Source organism: Panulirus ornatus, chromosome 36 (genome assembly GCF_036320965.1).
Source record: "Panulirus ornatus isolate Po-2019 chromosome 36, ASM3632096v1, whole genome shotgun sequence".
NCBI classification, from domain to species: domain Eukaryota; kingdom Metazoa; phylum Arthropoda; class Malacostraca; order Decapoda; family Palinuridae; genus Panulirus; species Panulirus ornatus.
In genome coordinates, this window is record NC_092259.1 from 12,916,081 (window position 1) to 12,939,716 (window position 23,636).

Below are 23,636 nucleotides of genomic sequence, written 5' to 3' on the forward strand. Positions count from 1 at the left end.
GTCTAGAACAGAAACCTGTCATCAGTGTTGAGGAAGCAGGCTCAGAGTTGGGTTGGACCGGCTTTTCACCAAGTGACCAAAAGAGCATCGCTTGTGCACTGGGTACCCGAGGCCCGTTACCCTCAACACCTTGGCTATCTCGCCTTCACACGTCAGTTCCGCAAACATGGTGTCAGCTGGGTGGTTGATTATAGTGCTGCGTTGTGTAAATTACTCGCGATATTGTTTATGCAAACAGTACATGACTCACCACCTTCCATAGTACTAAGAGTCTGTAACAGAAATTGTACACCTTGAATTACATCATTGAAATGTTTTTACGTAAATTTTTTTTTTTTTTTTTTTTGTCACTGGTAACTAGGTCCATCTGTTGCATTACCGTTAAAGTCTTGTTTTAAGTGGGCGTGTTTTTTTGGGAGTAACGGAGAACTGCTCATGTTACTGTCTGTGTTATAGCCTTAGTCGTACCTGTTCGTTCTTATCGTGGCTACAGTCGCGATATGGTCTAGACGACCTATTTTATTATGACATTCATTTTGCCTTTAGATATTCGCATATGAGACAGTGATCTATGAACGGATTGCACGATAAGAAGAGCCAGTCGAAGCCATCTTTAATTGTGCGAGATCGACTGGAGCAAAAAGGAAGAGACGCCATATTTGATAGTTGAATTTATTTCGTGCGTTTTACACGGCACGAATCTGTAAAACAGGACGAATATATTAGTCGTGATATTCATCCTTAACGAATAAAAACTAACGTAACCAAACCTGAATATAACGTTTGCCTTGGAAAATACCGACCTCGGAAAACATAAGGCGACCGAGATTGCGAAAATCGGTAATATTGTGAAAATCTTAATCGGTTTAAAACAAGCACATGTTATTCTGGTTATGAAATTATAAGATGAATAGGTAGGAAAAGATAAGAATCTTATGTGAGTGTAGTACGTACGACGACGCTCTCTCTCTCTCTCTCATGGCTTATGGTATATATGGTTTCATGGCTGTCAAACGCTGAGTACATCGGTCGCAGCTACACTTCGATAACCACAAAATGAACGTCATTAACTATACCGTTGCAGAACAGTTTTCAGTCTCAGAGAGTATTGATTTGGTGTGCGCTGTCTCAAAAGATTATGGCGGTGGAGATTTAGGTAGAGAAGTATGTTTGTTTAATGACCCGCGTGTGAAATTGTTCGTGGGTATTTGAAGGTTATAGGTTTTGCCTGTGTACATTAACGTGAAGTGGTTTTGCGATGATTTGCATTCTCAGTATAGCAATGACTCCATATATGAGTAAACTGTTAGAGGTCGGCATCGCCCCGCTCACTGAATGGTGGCGGGGGAGGAACTGGTGCGGGTGTGTGAGTAATGTGCGGGAGTTGTCAGCAGCATGCTGCACACGGCACACATGCACCCCTCACCATCCACACACCACATGCCATGCACACACTCTACGCCATCCACACACACGCACACACCCACAGCACGCCACGCCATCCACACACCCCAGTGCCATGCCCACACCCCATGCCTTGCAAACACTCCGTGCCCTCACTCGCTCTACGCCAAGTGTACACCCGACCAGTTCTTGTTGTCACACACTAACCCTCGCGTTCTCAAGAACAGTGTGTTAACAATACCGTGATGAGGAAAACTAAAGCTCAAGTCTAACAACATACAATATCCTCTTGACTTATTCTTAAAGTCGTAATTGGCTCTCGGTACCTTTTAGCAAGCACATCATCAAGGCATGTATCGATGCGTTAGATCGAAACGGGTCAGGAGAAAGGCTGTTGTAACTTTTATTTCACGTATGTGATACAGATTTGGGCTTGACCATTCAGCTATCGTTAGCCATTAATTCGAACATAAAAGATATATTTTCCAGCCACAATGCAGGGTCTGTGCGCACGTGACAACTGCTTCTTTTGCGCCTTAGCGTCACCCTCCCCCGGAAGTAGAGCCGAGGGAGCCTGGCCGCTCCCCACCAGGCGGCTCTCCACACGCGACCTCCCACACCGCACCGCACTCGGTCGCCCGCCGCAAGCCAGGGCCTGCCTCACACTACCCGCATACACACACACCAGTTGACACAGTTACTTCGTAATAAACCCGCATGCGGGAGTCGGGCATGCATCTATGTACTATGTAGAATCTTCGAAATAATATTAGGGCATTTTGATTAAAAAGTCTGTGACAGATTGAGAATCGTGAGTTATAAAGCCACTGGCTGGGTTAATGCTTGAATGGGTTTTTGAATAAATGAGGTGTAGATACAAAGCTTGTTATGGTAAACTCACAGATATACCGATATCAGCGTCACTTATGTAAAGTCTTCCACTTGTCAGTTCATTATCATCTAAATTCATGCTCTGATAATTAACGTTAAAAAAAAAAAAGACATGCCATCCGTTGAAGACTGATAATGGTAATGAACCTGAGGCTTTACTGTCGACTGAATTACATTTGCGTGCTTGAAGTTAACTGTATCCATAATTTTTCGGAAATGACATACTTCCGAATACGTTAAAGCGTACCTGCCTGTTACACGGTAGGACCGGGTTCGAATCCTCGACGCTCATCGGTAAATCGTTATCATATATATATATATATATATATATATATATATATATATATATATATATATATATTCCCATGGAAAGTCAGTTAGAGTTTGCTGAAAACACAATGCCTTCACGGTTTTGTGATTAGGTATATTATTGCAAAATTTCAGTTCATAATTTAAGAAAATCCTTTAGCCTTAACTCTAGTTCCTTGTTTGGTATTTTATATATGAAAAAGATTGCTCATTCGTATATGAAATTTCTGTGGAATAAAGATCGTTGCTGCCATGCAGATGGATAAACCTGTATTAGTCATTAATTAATCTGTATAACCGGCGGGAAAATGAATAAACCTAAAGGATGTAAAAATTCCTGGGCCCATCAACAGTGGCTGGGCTTTGCTGAGGGTAAACAAGAGTTGACCAGTGTCTAGGTAAACAATAGTGTCAGTGGCCACTCAGCACAACAGAATGACTAGTGTTGAGGTAAACAGTAGTGTCTGAACCCACCTGACGCAACAGACTGACGAGTGTTGAGGTAAATAATAGCGACTTCAAAGGTTTCTCAACACAATCGATTGCTCATCGTTGAGGTAAACAACCCAACAATAGTGGTGCAGGAACTACCCAGTACAGAAGATTGCTTAGTGGTGTCAAGGCGAAGAAGACATCGTCACGGTGTTGCTTATGTTGGCTAAATGCAGTTTCCTGTTAATCCAGATAGTTGGGAGGGAACATTTAGAAGCTTATCATATTGCCTCGCTTGTTCAGTGTCCGTACCGTCATATATTATAAGAAAGGTTTGTAGCAGATCACACCAGTCTTATATTACTTTGTACCATGAATTCTTAAACATAAAACGAAGCAAATCATCAGTATGATTAACTGTGCTGTTCATGTCTTCAACATTTAATGCCAGAGACGTTCCCAAGAAGGAGGTTCATGTAATGCAGTGACAGGTGTAAGAATTATCTAGTTCATCGGAAGGTGTTTGATTTTTTTTTTTTTTTCCGAATGACGTTGACGGCTTTAATGACCCTAGCAGACGATGAAACCCAGATACCCAGCCAACCATAGAAAGGTTCACAACTTCAAGCACGTTTGATAACAGCAGTAACTATCATCGTGAAATACAGTGTTACCATTGAATACACTGACCTGATTGGAAGAAATTGTAGTCCTGGATAATAGTATTTTGTCATTTAGGATATGGTAGTAATTGGGGATCGAACTATTCTGTGCTCTACCCAGGGCAATAACCGCCATATCTACGTTCGCGAGGCAAAACTGTGTTCTGCTCAGGGCATTAACGGCTGTTCTCAGGTCATACGTAGAAAAAAAAGTGCAGTTGGTTAACATGAAAGTAAACATTGAATGTGCATATTTCATGAGAACACACACCTTTGTGATAGTGGAGTATCCGGGTTACTCAAACTGTTCATTCATGTTGCCTGAATCTATCTGTGTTGTATTGAGTTTTGTGTAGGTTTCGCAGCTGTTGAGGAGCTACCCTGTTGGGCTCCTTGGAGATATTTACTCTCCTGGATGGAATCAGGCATGAAGACTATATAGAAAATATATTCATGGTTGGTTTATAAACTTGCGGTTCGTTTATAAAATTTGCCATGTAAAAGTCCTAGCTTAATTAAGCAGTTAGGTTTTATCCTAGCTTAATTGAGGACAAGTTTAGGTTGTCCCAATTTTATCTCCTCCAGAGAGAGAGAGAGAGAGAGAGAGAGAGAGAGAGAGAGAGAAATGATGTTAGTTTTCCTGATGTGTAGATATATAAGAGTAGTGGTGATTGGAGGGAGAGGCTGAACATCTGGTGCCGGCGTTCTGTCGGCCAGCGCCATCGGTCGCCCACTCCGCCTCGCAGACAAGTAACATAACGGAAGTTACGTATGCCCCTCCACCACTGCTGCTGCACTTGTTAGCAAGACTTGTTCTTCTAACGGCATTAATGCGAGTGATTGTAGGTTGCGTTATCATTTTATTGACTCGTCTACCTCATCTCCTTTTTTCATAACTCTATGTTGCAAATTGGTCACGGTGCCGTAAGTTCATTCCATGCTACCATTTCACGGGGTGAACGCACGGGCAGGGGTAATGTGAGTATGGTGTGGGTATATAGCGGTAGATGATACAGATACAAGACCGCCAGGTATAGTCACTAGGTACAGCCTTAAGGCGGGAGAAGAGAAGCATTTGATGATGACTCGAAGATGGTTGCGAGTGATGGTGGAAACTGGTAAATTTCTTGACTTTAGTCGGTGTTTTTTTTTTTTTTCTCATTTTTTTCAAGGTTCGATATTTTTTCCATTAACGTCAGAAAAACGATTATCGAACTCAATATCCGTCTTTGCAGTTACTTGCGCCTCGGCTCTTCAAGTTGTATGGTTGTATTTTTTAACATGTTGAGCACGTCGGTACGACCCTTGAGCACGTCGGTACGACCCTTGAGCACGTCGGTACGACCCTCAGGTACGATGGCTTGGCATGTGCCCTGACCCTCCACGGCCTTAATGCAGAAGATGAAATGTAAACGTCCACACACTATTGGTATTTGTGACCCTGGAGTTCCGGTGGACACACGGTTGTATATGGAACACAGTACCAAGCAGTCTGTGTTTCCTGTACTGTTGTGACTGGGTGTCCTCTGGAAACCTCTCGTTGTGTCGCATTCAAGAACCGAAATAAAACGGTTTCTTGACCCATCATCACCCTGAGGACATGTGAAAGTCGCACGAGTGCTCTCCCCAATCTGAGCCCATTTTCTAATATTCGTAGCTCATCATTTTGCCTGAAGGCCTCACTGTTCGGAGAAATCTTGCAGCTCCTTAGCGGGTCAAGATGAGTGAATGCGCCGCCATGACTTGGGGGAGGCTCCCGCACCATGTTCGATACGTGACGTATTTCCAGCACCGATTTCTGCCCCCCCCCTCCCCCCAATTGGCAGGATGGTGGTGGTGGTGCCTTGATGTGATTTACCTCCTTGAGGTGTCTTTCGTGCGTGGCGTGGACACGTGGCAAGCGATGGGGTGTAGATATGACAATGCCGTCTGTTTCCACGGCCACCGGTGACGTCACGATTGTGGCGGTTTTCTGTCTGTTGTCGACGTCATGATTGCAGGCGGTCTCCAGCCATTGGTGACGTCATGATTGGCGTTAGTCTGTTACTTGACCTTGGGGGTTAGGTCAGGGTGAATTCGTCCGTCATGCGGCTGGCTGCCTGCCTGGCTTATTCGTGCTTGTATAACACGTTTCACGCACAGTCAGACGAAGTGTTTCTCTAGATAGCCATCAGTTATCAGGATTTTGTTAGATACAAAGTTTTTGCTTGGAAATGCCCAATTATGAGTTACAAGTAAACCCACAAGGAAATTGAATGAGAGAGGAGAGGAGGAGGTTACACATAGGTAGTGTAAGGATGGAGGTTACACATTGGTAGTGTGACGAGAGGAGGTGTATGGGTGTGGCTGGATTCACACCATCATGATCAGTTTAAGGTTAAGTAAAGACATTTCTATGGCCATCGGCAACTGCTTTAACCTCTACAAGCAGACTTCTCTCACACGCCTCAACACGTGTAATTAGGTTCTCGAGGTGGATAGAGGCGTGATGGTGGGTGTTGACTGAAGTGAGGGGCCCAGGGGCGTATTGTCCCCGGGCACCGGAGCGGGTCGAGATGTGTGTGTGTGTGTGTGTGTGTGTGTGTGTGTGTGTGTGTGTTGCTGAGGTCGTCGCCACACTCCCACCCATACCTGCTGCCTGGCTAGGTTTCATCCGTTCTTCCTTCCTGTTATGTTTTTTTTTTTTTTTCCTAATTTGAACTCCTTTTCCATTCATTCCCGTCATTCTTCACTTGTTCTGTCGTTGATTATTGTTTACATTTGAACATTTTATGGAGTTTAGTCGTTTCCATAAAATGCCACAAGATGCATTCAGTACACCATTGTGTGCGTTAGTGGGGTTTAGACATTGCCATACTGGCGTTTCTGAACCACGAGGTGCTGGTAACAGCCTCTTTGATCAATCTATGTGTGTCATGCCTGCCCGTCACTTACACAGACACACAGACACACACACACACACACACACACACACACACACACACACACACACACACAAACACGCACACGCACACACCATAAGGTGTTTTTTAATCCATGTCGAAGAACATCTGTGTTGTCTTGGGATTTGAACTTTTACTGGGTCACTACAGATGGCATATGCCAAGACTTCACAGTCATCAGTTCTTAAGATTGGGGGAGTTGTGAAGTGGATTTATGTTGTGTGTGTGTGGGGGGGGGGGGGATATTCACTCATCCTGGTACGAGGGTTCGAGCCTTGCTTGGACACAGAGGTGTTTCTGTACGTAGTTTAGATGAAGTGGATAACCCCGCAATTCAAGAAAATCTTGTTCGTACATTACGGATCATAAGCATATGATATTTCCAGAACCAACTTCAGTACGATGACTTAAACACATGAGTACGACTCAACCCCTTCAGTACGACGGCTTGACCTTTGAATCAGTAGGTTACGTCGTCATAGTGAGAGTTAAACTGTCGTAATAAAATGACTAAGTCATCATAGCTAGGGATTGAGTTGTTGTTGTACTCAGGAGTCCAAAGATCTAGTTTAAGCATCCACCTCAGCGTGTGGAGCGGCCATTACGTAGGTCGCTCGCAGCTGACGAGAGGAAGGCGGCATAAGGTAGTAGGGACGGTAACCGGAGCGAGTGGCCACAGCTGGGTGCGTGCTACCGCTGCTGGCTTCCAGGGAACTCCACCCACGCGCGCCACCCACACCTCGCAGGTGATTCATCTCTGGTCCGCACAACGTTATTTTCCCTCTGATGTTCGGTGGCAGTTAATACCGACGCTTCTTACTCAAGTCATGTATTATCTGTCTGGTGGTCTGTTTATATAAGTTGTTTATAGTTCGTCGCGTCCACCGGGTGTAAACTGGGGATTCTGTGTTGTTCATATACCTTCAGTCTGTCTTAACTCTGCGTGCTGGCCCTGCATAATGGCAAAATCTCGTCGCACGTAACCGAAGGCATGGTACTCTCCCTGTCTCTCCCAGGAACCAGATTTAGAGAACCACAACATTAGAGAGATGTGGCAGTGTTACTGAACCTAGGGCTGTCGACCTAAGGAGAAAAACTGAACCAGAACTAGTTGGTACCGGAGGCCTCTGTATTCGGCGAGCAGGCGAGGCTTTGCCCCTGCGGTACACACTGCACTGAATACACCTGTTTCCTTTATTACTGGATTCATTTTCCTGTTGTGGGAAGTTATATTCGATAATGATAAAACTAATGATTGTGATAATGATAATAATGCATGGTTACAGATTTTTGGTTGTCGGTGATGATTAATATATGCAGTTATGTTGTTAGAGGCAACAGCTGGAAGAGAAGGAATATGGTAGAGCGGAAGACTTAAAAAGACTTGACCTGGATATTACAAAGGATACAGGGAGGGGATGAGTAGCTCTCCACCTAGCGGAGACCATCTTAACCCAAGATGAATTATTCTTTGCTGTATATTTACTCTATATATACAGAGTCATGGAATGTAAGATGTCCATAATAGAGCAGAGTGATGAAGATTCGGGAGTGAGAGCGGTCTTGAAAATGAATAATGAACTTATTGCAAACATTTTATATTCAAAGGAGTATTTTCAAATGGAATTTTTCGTTCGTTGATAACATGATGTCGAGCTCATATCGACTTCATTTGTGCTCAGTGGCTGATACACGACGTCTATGAGCGCCGTAGAAATTCTGGTATTGAGGCTAATGATGGCGTGATGGATCTGCCAGTTGTATCCAGACGTGTGGGGGAGGGAGCGGTCACTCCCAGATCACCGTGGTTAATGGCGGGTGTGATGATGGAGATTGTAATGGAGGCTGGGATGGATGGCTTGGGGTCTTGCCGGGGAGATGGAACATATTTTCTCTAGGCCTGCTGCGCAGGGGTCCCTCCCGGGTTCGATCCTGGCTGTTGGACGTTTGTATGTTCTGTGAAAGTGCGCGTTCATGTGCACTTTGTTCAGAACCAACCCCAAGGGGTCGATGAACAGCTGGGTTGATTATGGACCGACTTCCGTAACCTGGATTCGAACCTATGCTCTCGACCCTGGGCGGCCCGTGAATGCGTTACGGTTAGGAACGCTAACCTGCTGCCACATTCTTCACCACTCCTCCTCCCTCACTGGCTCCAATGGTGCATATTTTTTTCATCCTTTCCACCTCATGACACCTCCCTCACAGTCTTATCCCCCCCACCTTCGTCTTCTCCGCTACACTTCCCTCACTTTCTCCCCACGACATCTTGCTTCATTTTCTTATTGACCTTGGCTCCCGGCGTATCTGTTCGTGTGAGGACGAGAGAATTGCTAGCTTTCTATTTCAGTGCCTCAGGGTAGTTATCTGGTACCGAGCGAATGAGAATTTCATTATCGGTTTTCCTCCTAACTCAGAGGAACCAGAGCAACGTAACGCAAGATTCAAGGCTATTTCATTTTCAAGACTTCTTGTTTAGAAAAAGCGGTACGAGAAGACAGCATTTAGTTTTTTCTCCATCATAAGATACCATCTCTCACTCATATATATATATATATATATATATATATATATATATATATATATATATATATATATATATATATATATATATGTGTGTGTGTGTGTGTGTGTGTGTGTGTGTATACATAAATATTAAGTGTGTATGCTTACTTGGGGTAGACGTACAATGAGATCAATATGTATAAGTCTAAAATTTTTCTGCATGTCACTTAAGATGCCAACTTTCTTCACACTTCCTCAGCCATGCTGGCCAAGCTGGTCACCTCGACATGGACCTGGGAGACTCCGAGGCAGCTCACTGCTGACGGTGATGCTTGGGTGACGTAGGCAGAACTGTCATCGGATTCGACTCAGGTAACTCGTTAAGTTGTCGCTTTATTATAGAGTTATTTGGTGGTGGGAATTATCTCGGCAAGCCTGGGGTGGTAGAGCAGAATCATGTATTGGGAATCAACCAGGCAAGCCTAGGTCACCTCAGAGTTGGTGATGAGATAAATAGATACTCATGATTGACGATGGCTTGATATTTAAAGTTCACTTAGTTTGGATTTTTCGTGGTCAGTCGTCCAAAAAACAAACTAAGGTTGGCCTTCTAACCTTTTAAGGTTTTAATTATGGACTTTTGTGGTGTAGCGATTAGCCTTCTTGATCACGGGCCGCCCAAGGTCGAGCGCATAGGTTCGAATCCTGGTTGCGACAGTCGGTCCACAGTCATCCCAGCTGTTCATCAACCCCAAGGGCTGTTCGATGAAATAGTTACGGAGATCAGGCTAGGACATATATATATATATATATATATATATATATATATATATATATATATATATATATATATATATATATATATATATATATATATATCGTTAATAAGATGGTTTCGATTAGGGCTTCCCTTGCCCGTGCCGTCTCAGCTAATATAAACTGAAAGCTCAAATGTCTACACTTTCATCTGGTATCAGCGAATCCCAGTTCTATAAATTTCAACAAAAAGCTCAGACCAGACGAGCAAACTTTCGTCCGATACAGTACTTGCCTCTCAGTCTTGACGCGTCAGGTGTCTAACGAAAATTACTTTTCGCCGTTTCCGAAAGCTACACCTCAAAGATGTTTGGTACATTGCTTTAAAAAGTAACTGTCAGGAAGACTGCAAAGAAAATCCTCACATGCGATAAACATCGTGTGATTCTACTTTTTAATTGAAGTAGACATGAGGTGACAACAGCAAGACGTTTAGGTTTGTAATAAAAGATATTGTATTGACGGAGCGGCCGAGGAGACGTAGCCGGTCGGCAATGTTGCCAAGTTGGTGAAGAACAAGGCCAGTAATCGCTTCAAGATGTAGGTCATGCTTCTTTGCCGCTTTAATTAAAGCATTATTAGAGCTTTACTTGTTTTTTCTTTGCACTGTTGTTTCGGCTCACGGTTGGTGCGAAATATGTTGAATGATAAAGAATATATTTTCTTACGCAAACCTTCAGGAAATGCGTGGGAAAGTGTGTCGAAGAGATCCGTTGGAAGGCACTGATTTCGTCGTTATGCACTGGAAAAAAGTGTGAAGACGTGAGTGTAAAGACCTCCACAGAACTATAATATCAAAACTGAAAATTGAATAAATGTCAGGAAATGACAGGTGGGGCTGGACTGTTAGCAGGTATACGTCTGTCAATTACTTGCCCGAAGATGTTCTGAAATGCAGCGTGAAAGTGATTTGCGGGTGGTGACAGATTTCTACTTTTGGAGGAAATGTTTGCTCGATGAAAGAGGAAGATACTATGTACCTGCCGAAACCCTTCTGTAAGACGAGCTGCTGCGTTGCAGAAGTATAAATGTAAACTGAGATGAAGGTTTAGGGAAATCATTCAGGTGTAGAGAATCTGGACAAATGGAAAGCTTAGCCCAAGGTAAAGTAGATTAGTCAGAGTGGATTTTTGGAGTGAGAGTTTTACACGGGTGGAGCCCTGGCTTTATATATATATATATATATATATATATATATATATATATATATATATATATATATATATATATATATATATATATATATTATATACCAGCTTACATCAGGTACCAAATTATTGTTCAACCTTAAAGCCAAGGGAGCATTGGGTAAAAACAGTAAAATAGCGAACAAAATTCTAGGTCTCATGGGTAGGTATTTAAATTCAAGTTTAAGGTTAAGTGGAGATTTGATACAGTTATGCAGATTTATCAAAGGCCTTGATAGCCCGTTTCTCAACAGTTGCTTAGAGCTAGAATTGTTAATCTCATGCATAGTAATGGGCAAAAGTTTTTCTTCAAAAGAGACGAAGTAATTGTTTTCCTTCAACGGTTTTGTTACCATAAGCAATGAGCTGTTCAAAGCAACTTTGTTGTTAGTGGCTTTGTTACAAGGTTTTTTGTTGAGCAATCAAATTAGGAAGCTACTCCAGTCAGGAATCTTTTAGCCAGTTAACTATTCATACCCGAATATGTACAGAAATAGATAGGCATACATACTGACTCTTACACGTATACATATGAAGGTGAGGGACACTAAACGAATGCACAACCATCGGAAAATGGCATGGGTATCTTTTTGCCAAATACGTCACACTATAATCTTGAAATGCTACTCTTAACAGACAACTTGGGGTTAGGATATTTACTTGAAGTTAACACGATTATATCGGAATATGTGTATACGACGTAAATCCATGATTAATCCGAATATATTATTAGAAGACTTAATTTTCCCGGTAAGGCGTTGTGATATATACATGTTTGTCCTATCCTCCTAGCTAGACTCGGCAGTGGCGAAGGAGTTAGGCTTCGCCAGGACATGGCCGACCGTCGGTTCACAGTGTATATATACAGCAGGTGTTGCAAGGGATAGATGCTCTCTCTTTATGCTTGGGTTGACACTGGTTAGGTTGCTCGACTGCTCCCTCCAACGTTTGGCTGGTGGGATTTTTTCTTCTTAATTTTCCAAGACAAAGAACATGATCATCAGCTTTCCAGATGAACCAGATGACCTGATTTTTCTACCGTGGCCTGACGTACCTCATCCTGATCCAAGCCACATTAGGCTCAAGTACGCTGATGGTACTGGTTTGTGAAATTCGCGGTCGGCTGGTTTTTTAAGAAAATTCCAGTTCACTTTTGCATGAAAATTAACTGGGGGGAAAACGTAATTGTTAGAAACCAAATTCGATAGTGAAAGACGTAGAACTAGTGGGTGTGGCACCCAAAACCAGTTCGATTGGATGTATTGACTGTTAGCGAGCTGCTCGCACGAAATAGACCACAAAATCATATAAGAAAAAAGTTCGACTGGTTAATACAGGTTGGCCATTCACTGCGGAGACATGGGCACGCAGACGCGATGGTGTTGTCGGCCTCAAACCTCGCGCACCTGGACACCTTATCATCATCGTTTATCCTCGTCGTTTAACTTTGGTTTGTCTAGTGTTTATCCTATTAGTCTGTCGTAGTAATGAGCATCCCAGAGTTCGGATGCAAAAAAGTAGCAGTTTCAACACTTTCTTGATTGTCGTTATTATCAGTATCTTTACTGTAACGTGAGCAACTGTGTAAGTGAAAGATAGGCTACAATTTAGGAGTATAACAGTGAACGCTTTATGGCGTTCGTTGTGTTCGTATGTAGGATATAATACTGTGCGATGTACGTGACATCCTTCCGTAATGGTCAGTTTAGAAAAATATATATGAGGTCATAAACAGCACGAGTAATAGCTGACCAGTATAGCGCATTGCTTCCCCCCGGGGGAAACTCTTCCAAAGTTCTCACCACTTTAGAGTTCCGTGTTTCGTCCCTCAGGTAAAACGCTGGCTCTCTTCACCTAGTTCGTGGTAACACCTAACTCCAGGCCCCAAGTGGTCAACCCGGTGATTACTTCCGAAGTGGGTGTCTAGCAAGACACGACTTTGGAGAAATAGCACAATGTCAAGAATATCAGGAAATGCAAAGCTTTGCCAAACAGTAGCGAGAGAATGAAAGTATATGAGAGACGCAGTTACCAGAGCCGGTTTGAGTGTCTTTTCGAGCATATTTTGTATAATGTATTAGTGTCAGGGTTACGTTTAACACGGGCCCTTGTTGGTATATAAGCGCAGTTACAATCATCTTTAGAATTTTTTTTTTGTCATTAAAGGCAGTTACAACCATCTTTAGAATAGTTTTTTTTTTGGTCTCATAACCGAATGTTGATAATATGGATAATAACCATGGTTACTTTGAAGTGATTTTGACACAAGCACATAATGTAGCAAGGTGGGTTGCTTTCGCGTAGGAGACAGAATATTTTTCCTTGCGCTTTACACGGCAGCAGTTGGTGAACATGAGGAACAGCGATATCCGGATATTCTCTCGTGACCCATAAAAACTTTTCCCTAACCTACCAGAGTCAAACCTGTACTTGAAAAGTCTGCCTGTGGAAGAAAGTGCCATTGCGCCTTATAGAACACCCACTGACGTTTAGGTAAACGAAATTCAAAGATCAGATATCTACGTGAATCGGAATATACTTTCATCACGGTTGAGTGACAAGTTACTGACTCAGATAAGCTGGTCGACAAGGGTGACACCGCCAGGGTAGGCAACGCCCCGCCCACGAACCTTAACTAAATGCACTAACTGTTTCCTGAGGAACTTGGAACAGTCATGCCCAACGGACCGAGAGATATATATATCCCGTGCACGAGTGGGTACAGATAAGATGAACACCATGGGTTATTAAGCCATATTTTACAGTTCACTGTCACACTTTAGTAAAGCATGTGTGAAGTGAAGCATGGTTTGTGGTGCACGCCCATAGAAAAGGCGTCGTTAATCTGGAGCGTCTGATCTCGACCCTTTTATGTTGCTGATATCCTGTTGCTTCCGAGAGAACTTGGATCGCATGAGGTCGCATCCATCGTCCGGTGAATGAACAAGAACTGGTTGGTCGTGTGATTGTAACAGAAAACGTTTTACCGCATTATGACGCGTCATGGGGTATCGTTTTACGGGATGTGTGACGGCGTTCTAAACGTCATGTCTCAACAGTAAGGTATATCGTCATGCATCACACCAGGGAAGCGCAAGATTGAGGATGTCATGTCACCGGTAGACGTGACGTCATGTTTGCCTCGTCACGGGAAGGCGTTACGTCATTTTTGTCTCGTTGTAGAAAGGCATGACACCGTCCATGTTTACCTGGTTACGTCGCAGGGGAGCATAATAACCTCACGGGGAGCTGTGACGTCACCGTATGACGCAAGGGGGGTTTGTCTTTGCTGCTGAGCAGGACAACCCCACCTTCAGATTCTCCATCACCCATCACCCGTGTCTGCCGATAGGCGACGGATGAGCAGCGTTAACTGCCTGAGTACGACCTAAGGGGCACGACAGTACGACCCATGAACACGACGGTACGACCGTTTGAGCACGGTAGTCCAGCCACTGCGTAACGTGGCCTACCCTTGAGGTTGTAGGAAAGGCATGGGTAACTATAATCGGTTTGGTTTAATGCAAAGGTGAAGCTATACGCGTACTTTGTGTGCCGATGGAAACTAGGATGACGGTGTAAACTTGGGTATTGACGTAAACATTGGGCGCAAAGGTAAACCCGCTTGTCGAGGTGACAGATGAAGACATTTGGATAAGCGTGAGCAGTTTTTTGGTATGCAGGTAAACTCGTGGGTAAACATGTTTAGGTACTTTGGTAGACCTGAGGGTAAACCTGTATAGGATTCTGGATGCTTAGGGAAACCCAGGGTTAAAAGCATCTCATTAGGTACAGAGGTAAACTCGGAGGCAAACCAGCATATGATTGGTGTCGTGAGTTGGACTGTTGCCACGAGGTAAACCAGTGAATAGTTGATATCCGTGGCAACCTAAAGATAAAACCCTCCTGGATGCGTGTATCGTGTGAAACTGACTGTAATTGCATAAACCTTGATGTTCATCGAACCTGTGATTTAATGTTAAAGAGCAGAACTGTTGCACAGAGTGGTTGGGGTAAACGTTTTAGCTAACGCTTGGTTAACGCACACAAGCTGATTGTAGGAGTTGTATGTAGAGGACCTGTTTGAGGAAGTCTCCTTTGTGGATTGTTTTTTCCTTCGGGTTAATCTAATATTGTTGTATTATTGTTGCCATATGCTTTTTTTTTCTACTCTTTTAGCTTAACTCGTAACTGAGGTATACAGTTATGCGTATCTTTGTTTATTTTCGTATTCGTATAACTTTTTAAGATATGTATTGTGGGTTCATTCGCATCCGTTATATTGTACGAGTTTAAGCACCTGTGTTCTTTACTGACCGGACTTTAGTTTTCTTTCTTGCCAGTAGTTGTTTAGCTTTCATTAATGTCAACAGAGGCAGTGTTAAGGTAGATGTCTCCCAGCAAGACAACAACAGCTCCGTTAAATATATTCTTCCCTGGTCAGACGATGAATGCGCGAAATTAAATGAGAAGACCTGTGAAAAATTCCCCTCCTCCTTTTTAGTCTTTTATAAAAGCACATTAAACTAAAATACTCTGTTCGATTTAAGACAGTAACGGGCGGATATTATGCCAAAGCCCCTTTGAAAATATTGTTCCATGTTTTTACCTGTGACGGAGCAAAGGAAAACCGAAGTACTTAAACAAAAAATATATTTTCTTCTCAGTCAGTTGTGGTGTACGTACGTCCTCCTGCTGGTCCCTCCCCACCGACCTTGGACTGGTTGATCTGCTTAATGTACACACACACACACACACACACACACACACACACACACACACACACACACACACATATATATATTATGCAAAAGATGATTAATGTAGATTGGGCCACACGAGTGTAGAACTGGCCCCTTGTGCTGCACAAAATTGTACCTTACTAGTAGGTAATCATACTCGTGCGCGTTCTTTACTCTCAGATTAAAATAGTTCTTTCTTTCACATCTCATAACAATATGTAACAACCTGTCCGCAAGAACATGGCCGGGGGGGGGTTGTGGCCTTGAAAGCCTCTGGTCACATGAAAAGCAATACCTGCTTTTACTCCCCCCCCTCCCCCTCCCCCCCCTTTTTTTTTTACTCGATGAATCGGGTCTTCTTGCCGACTCACCTTCCCTGTATTGATACAAGACCCGAGTCCTGTCATGGGAGACCAACCCACCTGCTGTAAATTATTTGGGTTGCATGTGAAGATAGTTTTGCCGTCATGTATTCATTGTATTCTTAAATACACTTCAGTCACCGTCATTAGTTACTCAAATGATAATTGTAGTTCCACAGATTTTTTTTCTTTTTTTTTTTCTTTACCCGTGACGAAGTAAACTTGTATTTCTTCAGAAAATACACTCGGGTAAAAGTCGTTATCATAAATCCGGGTTGGTAACGGGACTCGCGGGTCAAGACAAGGACGAAGGCATCACGGACAGAGAGGATGACGCAGTCTGCCGAGAGCTTTAAAGAATTACCCCACTGGTGCATCTGTCATGGTGTGCCATGACATGACAGCCCTGTGGCCTGAAGGACAGGGTCGAGGGAGTGTTATGATGGCTGGGAAAGGTTGCCGTAGGAAGTGGGAGCACGGTAACATGTCGGGTAGCACGACGGACGGTGTCGATATTCCTCTTGCGTTCGCCAGCTCGGAATTTTTTGGGTTTTGGCGGCAAACGGAAAAAATGAGTCGGCCTTATTTTCTCGTTTGTTTAGAGTCTTTTTTTGTAATGTTCGCTGAGACGGCACTGGCACCTTAGCTTGGGCCAGGTACCCATTTTATCGACCAACCCTTAGGGATGGATGAACAGCAGAGTTGACTTTGGACCAACTGCCGCAGACTAAGATTCGAACCCAATTCGCTCGACCCTAGGAGGCCCGTGAGTGCGTCACCATATACATACGTTGTATCACAGGAAGCTGTGGTGTGGGAATCCACTGCGTCTGGCAATATGTATAGGTCTCTTGCATAGTGTTAAACAGTATGACTGCCTGTGAACAAAATGTTCCTGTCATATACCAGAGGAACAAGGCCCAGACGCCCTTCCTTAGGAGTTGCAAGGGTGTCTTGGTTTTGGTGTTGGCCTGCGTAAGGTAGCCTCCCCAGGCGCGCGTGTAAGATTATCCTGCTCCAGACACACATGTGAGATAACGTTTACATGTGTCGCAGCTGTATTGTCCAGCTGTATTGTGCAGCTGTATTGTGCAGCTGTATCCCAGCCATGATTCTGTTAGCTTCACCCCAGCACGTCTCCTCCCCCGGTATTTGCTCCTCGTCTTTTATCAGCAACCTTCTTATGGCCTCGCTAGTCCGAGTTTTCAGAAAATATTTGCATAGATTACTTGAATTCGCATAGTTTGATGGTATTAACCCCGTGCGTGGAGACTAAACAAAGGTGTATGTGGATTATATTAGTGTCAGCCGCTTCTGTCGTAATTAAAACCCAAAGCACGAAGGTACGACCCTCGAGCACGACGACTCTGCTGCTCTTGAGCACAGGAAACTGTGCCTGAGCACGACAGTACGGCCCCTGGCCACGGTAGTACGACCCTTGAGCACAGCGGCACTCGTTGTATTGTAGGAAGTCATCGTTCGCGTCTGAATCCAGTCCAGGAATAATACTTGTTCACTTTCATCGTTGTGCCTCAAACTCGATTACCTTTTGTCTTACAAAAGGAAAAAAAAAAACAAAAAAAAAGTGAACAGTTGTCTTCTGGTTTACGAAACTAATTTACCAGCGTGAAGAAAGGGCAGGTGTCTCGATCCCTTACATCACTAGGAACTCCTGTTCTATCTGGTGTTCTCTGGGGTAATCGTTCTATCTGGTGTTCTCTGGGGTAATCGTTCTATCTGGTGTTCTCTGGGGTAATCGTTCTATTTGGTGTTCTCTGGGGTAATCGTTCTATCTGGTGTTCTCTGGGGTAATCGTTCTATCTGGTGTTCTCTGGGGTAATCGTTCTATCTGGTGTTCTCTGGGGTAATCGTTCTATCTGGTGTTCTCTGGGGTAATCGTTCTATCTGGTGCTCTCTGGGGTAATCGTTCTATCTGGTGTTCTCTGGGGTAATCGTTCTATCTGGTGTTCTCTGGGGTAATCGTTCTATCTGGTGTTCTCTGGGGTAATCGTTCTATCTGGTGTTCTCTGGGGTAATCGTTCTATTAGGCTTTGCACACACTGGCTCTGGGGGAGGTGCTGCTGATGAAAGATATTTCTCCCGTCTTTAATACATGATAATTTATGGAATTCATTTATTCTTTCTAGATTTCGATTTGCATTCGACTTTGATTTGGCAGAAGGAGGTGACATGGTTAACAGTTCGAACTGCCACCAGTGAACGACATTAATAGCTGAGTAGGAGCACTGAGAGGTCGTAGGTATGCAGATACAACCCATAGATGGCGTTGATCAACTGTTGCCACACGGATGGTGTTATTCCCGACTGAGGTTCATCCACGCATGACCACACGGTTACCGGCGGTCTGGGTGTTTCTAACGGGCGAGGAACATGTTTGTTGTCGCGAGCAAACATTACTGTCAGTATATTAACATTGATTAACATATTTCACATGTGTTCTTAAGTGTTTGTGTGGTAGAGATTTGATATTAATGGCTTCCCTACATGGCCTGGGTGAGGAATTAGACACATAAATGTCCCGTTAAAAGCCCCTTAGAGAATCAAGGCTTTGGTAATGATTCAGGGTGGAGCGTTGTGGCCGTGTAGGGATGTCCCGCTCGGACTCCTCAGGGTGTCAGGGGTTTGAGGGGGTGCAGTGCCTGGTCCTGAATGATTCAGGGTGCAGTGCCTGGTCCTGAATGATTCAGGATGCAGTGCCTGGTCCAGAATGATTCAGGGTGCAGTGCCTGGTCCAGAATGATTCAGGGTGCAGTGCCTGGTCCTGAATGATTCAGGGTGCAGTGCCTGGTCCAGAATGATTCAGGGTGCAGTGCCTGGTCCAGAATGATTCAGGGTGCAGTGCCTGGTCCTGAATGATTCAGGGTGCAGTGCCTGGTCCTGAATGATTCAGGGTGCAGTGCCTGGTCCTGAATGATTCAGGGTGCAGTGCCTGGTCCTGAATGATTCAGGGTTCAGTGCCTGGTCCAGAATGATTCAGGGTGCAGTGCCTGGTCCAGAATGATTCAGGGTGCAGTGCCTGGTCCTGAATGATTCAGGGTGCAGTGCCTGGTCCTGAATGATTCAGGGTTCAGTGCCTGGTCCAGAATGATTCAGGGTGCAGTGCCTGGTCCTGAATGATTCAGGGTTCAGTGCCTGGTCCTGAATGATTCAGGGTGCAGTGCCTGGTCCTGAATGATTCAGGGTTCAGTGCCTGGTCCAGAATGATTCAGGGTGCAGTGCCTGGTCCAGAATGATTCAGGGTGCAGTGCCTGGTCCTGAATGATTCAGGGTGCAGTGCCTGGTCCTGAATGATTCAGGGTGCAGTGCCTGGTCCTGAATGATTCAGGGTGCAGTGCCTGGTCCTGAATGATTCAGGGTGCAGTGCCTGGTCCTGAATGATTCAGGGTTCAGTGCCTGGTCCAGAATGATTCAGGGTGCAGTGCCTGGTCCAGAATGATTCAGGGTGCAGTGCCTGGTCCTGAATGATTCAGGGTGCAGTGCCTGGTCCTGAATGATTCAGGGTGCAGTGCCTGGTCCTGAATGATTCAGGGTGCAGTGCCTGGTCCTGTATGATTCAGGGTGCAGTGCCTGGTCCTGAATGATTCAGGGTGCAGTGCCTGGTCCTGAATGATTCAGGGTGCAGTGCCTGGTCCTGAATGATTCAGGGTGCAGTGCCTGGTCCAGAATGATTCAGGGTGCAGTGCCTGGTCCTGAATGATTCAGGGTGCAGTGCCTGGTCCTGAATGATTCAGGGTGCAGTGCCTGGTCCTGAATGATTCAGGGTGCAGTGCCTGGTCCTGAATGATTCAGGGTGCAGTGCCTGGTCCTGAAGGGACAGCGTCATGAGCTCGTGAATTTGATTGTCTGCCTTTGGCAAAGTTCATGAGGGCGGCGCCAGGGCCGAGGGGAAGTCCCGGAGGCGAGATCTTGCGTAACACACACACACACACACACACACACACACACACACACACACACACACACACACACACAACTCTGTTGTTGAAATCTGAGATCAGGCAGATAGAAATTGCCAGCCATCTGGGTCAAAGTCCTGACCTTCTAAGGTCACTAGTGGTGTGGTAGGTGTCACGGTCGTTCGATCTTGGTACATTTAGTTCCGTCGAACGTCGGATGGTATTTAGAAAAGCATTTGATATAGTAAATCGTGGACGGTGGTCAGAGGGGGCCCGACTCCTGCCTCACCATGATGTGTAGCGCTGGTTGTGATGACCTGCGACCTTGTGTAGGAAGTGTGGTCCCTGTAGTGTGACTCCCGCATAATGAGGGTCATACGTGTGACGAATGGTCAGTCTCTCTCTCTCTCTCTCTCTCTCTCTCTCTCTCTCTCTCTCTCTCTCTCTCTCTCTCTCTCTCTCTCTCTCTCTCTCCCCACATCAAAAAAGGTGTTTATATATTCTTTTAATTTCCCTTGGTCTAGGGAACCAGTGCTGCACTTGAAGGCCTTCACCTTTTTGGAAATGCAGTTCACATTCGAATCTTTGTCCAGCCATCACAAAGGGCGGCCCGTAAGACCTTATAGATCAGGTGTCGGTAAACTGATTTTGCGATTTTCGTTTTTCTCTCATGATCCTGTTCTTGCCCTACAGCAGTACTCGTCAAGAGGGATTTCGTCAAGAATGATCACGATTCTTTTCATTCGCGATAGAAATGAAGGTCTTTTAACCAGTCGAACACGACGGCGCGACTTTGTGCACGACATTACGATCACTGAGCACGACGGTACGACCATCGCAACGACAAGGATGGCTTCCCCTTATGACCTGACCCATAGGAGTCAGGTGAAACGTCATGCCCCTGGGCGTGGAGAGGTGGCTAACCAAAAGCAGCCTTACGGAACGAGTCTTCCTCGAGGTGGCCAGCTGAGTTAGGCTCACAGAACGAGTCAACATAGAGGGGGGGCTAGCTGCGGTTGGCTTATGGAACGAGTCTATTTAGAGATAGCTAGTCAAGATGCACTGATGGAACGAGTCTACATAGAGATGGCGAGAGGAGGTAAGGTAGCGGAACGAGTCTAAATGCACATAGCGAGACAAGATAGGCTGACGGAACGAGTCTTTCCTGGGTACCCCATGGAGAAAAAGTTTTGTTTACGTTTCCTAGTTCAGGCGGAATGGTGGTTGAGATGGAGAGAGAGAGAGAGAGAGAGAGAGAGAGAGAGAGAGAGAGAGAGAGAGAGAGAGAGAGAGAGAGAGAGAGTCCAAACAACACAGTGAGAGATGTGCAGGAACAGGTGTTGCAAGCCTCAGGCAATGAACCAAGATATCAGCATAGTTCATGTGACAGTTCATATTCACAACTTCAGCTTATACACTGAGGCTGCCCCACACACACACACACACACACACACACACACACACACTTTACAGAGAGGTCATGCAGACTGGTTTGGTGTATAGTCATGCAACATACTGCTCTCTTAAGTGTTCAGAGGTCGGGCAGTTTTTGCTAAGAAGTAAAACAAGGAATAATTTTGTAGGCTATATTGATTGGCCGGTGATAGCGGCCATCTTGTGGGTAGTGTGAGTGGGGGTCCGACACTAGCAAGTGGTGGTGTCATGGGGGATGACTCTAACCACTGGCGGTGTCATGGGGGATGACTCTAACCACTGGCGGTGTCATGGGGATGACACTAACCACTGGCGGTGTCATGGGGGATGACACTAACCACTGGCGGTGTCATGGGGGATGACACTAACCACTGGCGGTGTCATGGGGGATGACACTAACCACTGGCGGTGTCATGGGGGATGACACTAACCACTGGCGGTGTCATGGGTACGACACGTGTCAGTAGTGGTCGGAGGAGGTGCGTGTGACCACCGGTGGTGAAAGTGTGTCAGAAACCACTCGCTGCTCTGATGACAAATATGATTATTTTTTTGTCATGGATATCTCGAAATATAGGATGTTTATAGACAGTTGGATCATTGTTGATGATGACGTTTGTGTTGTTCAGTTGGTGTGTTGTGGTCAGGTTAGGCAGGGGAGCACTAGGAATTTGTACTGTTGTGTAGGATCTTCCAGCATTCCATGCTCGAGGGCTGGATTTTGATGATCAGCACCACCTCACTGTGGGGTGTGGGGGAAGGTGTTGCCGCAGACGGACGGGCAGCGTGGGTGAGGGTGTGGAGCTGGGTGTGGTTGTGTGAAGCAGGGGGACAGGGTGGTGGAGTTGAGTGAGGCAGGGTAAGGGTACCGTGAGATATGGTGTGGGGGTCGGCCTGGGGAAGGGTGTGGGGATCGAGGGAAGGGTGTGGGAGCCTGGGTGTGGGGTCGTGAGGCAAGGCGTGTGAGAGGTTTCCCTGACCTCACCGAACCCCAGGAAAAACAAGGTCAGCAGGGAGGGTCATAGGAGTCAGGATGGAGGACAAGATAAGAAGCAGAAAGAATAAAAATGATTTTCAGAGCAGGTGAGAGGAAGGCAGAGTAAACAAGTTGACCAACATCCCGCCCCACTTTACGAACAAGAATGGCAAAGTCGTATCGAAGAAAATAGACGACTGTTTTAAAAGGAAATGGCCTAAAAGAAAACGAACGGATCTTAGTAAAGAAAATGGGGTAATGTTCTGGAAGGAGGCGGGTGGGCGGCACTGGACTTGTTGACATTATGTTTGCTGGTGACATTTGCCTCAGCCGCTGCGTCATCATGAATCTTGTCAGCTTTACTGTACATCATGAACGTGCTGACGAACGCATTGCCTATCTATTTATCTATCTGCTTATCCATCACCTTTTATGTGGGAAAATGATTAACAGGACCGGACTTACTCGCCTGGTGGCTGGCATATAACAGAGGCGTGGTTGATAATGTTATACACGAGTGTTGGACAACGCTTTGTTAAGTTTGTCCGCGTCGGAATGACCCTTACTGAACGCGTATACGACTTTCCTGATGCCAGTCATCACCAGTAACCTTGGCACACATATGCTCTCTCAACACTGTTTTCACACTAGGTTATTAGCCAGGTATTTCATGCTATCTGATCTCTCACATGTTGCTTCAAGACACTAATTTTTTTTTTCCTTCTCCATTGTTCAGTGAAACTGTTTTTCTTCGTAAAATAACAGGTATGAATACACTGGGTTTTGCTGTCTGGGTGGCGTGTCTGTCGTGTGTTTGCGCTCTTTTTCTCTCTGCAACGCAGAATGAGGCTGAACTGTACAGTCTAGGAAGAAGAAGACTTACGGTAAATGATGCACGACGGAAGGCGAAGGCTATCAAGGACATCATGAAGGGATTAACAGCTTAACGAATTGAAGGAAACAAGAGCGACTGAACCTACAAGAATTCCTCGTAGATATATACCAAGAGTGGCGGCGGCAGACACGCAGTGTGCGAGAGAGAGAGAGAGAGAGAGAG

The 23,636-nt window shown here is 45.1% G+C and overlaps 2 protein-coding genes across 8 annotated transcripts in view; one reads left to right on the forward strand and one right to left on the reverse strand.

Moving 5' to 3' along the window:
* Positions 1-23,636, forward strand: part of LOC139760366 (probable glutamate receptor) — a 183,599-nt gene that overhangs the window by 25,923 nt on the left and 134,040 nt on the right. For 2 of the 7 annotated variants that reach the window (XM_071683449.1, XM_071683450.1), the window contains exon 11: positions 9,405-9,517. The exons of the other annotated variants lie outside the window; for them this stretch is intronic. In XM_071683449.1, coding sequence (XP_071539550.1) covers positions 9,405-9,485 — 81 coding nt within the window. In that variant the 3' untranslated portion in view covers positions 9,486-9,517. The remainder of the gene's footprint in view (positions 1-9,404; positions 9,518-23,636) is intronic. 7 annotated transcript variants of the gene reach the window in all.
* Positions 1-23,636, reverse strand: part of LOC139760367 (uncharacterized) — a 50,536-nt gene that overhangs the window by 4,705 nt on the left and 22,195 nt on the right. The gene's annotated exons all lie outside the window — the stretch shown is intronic.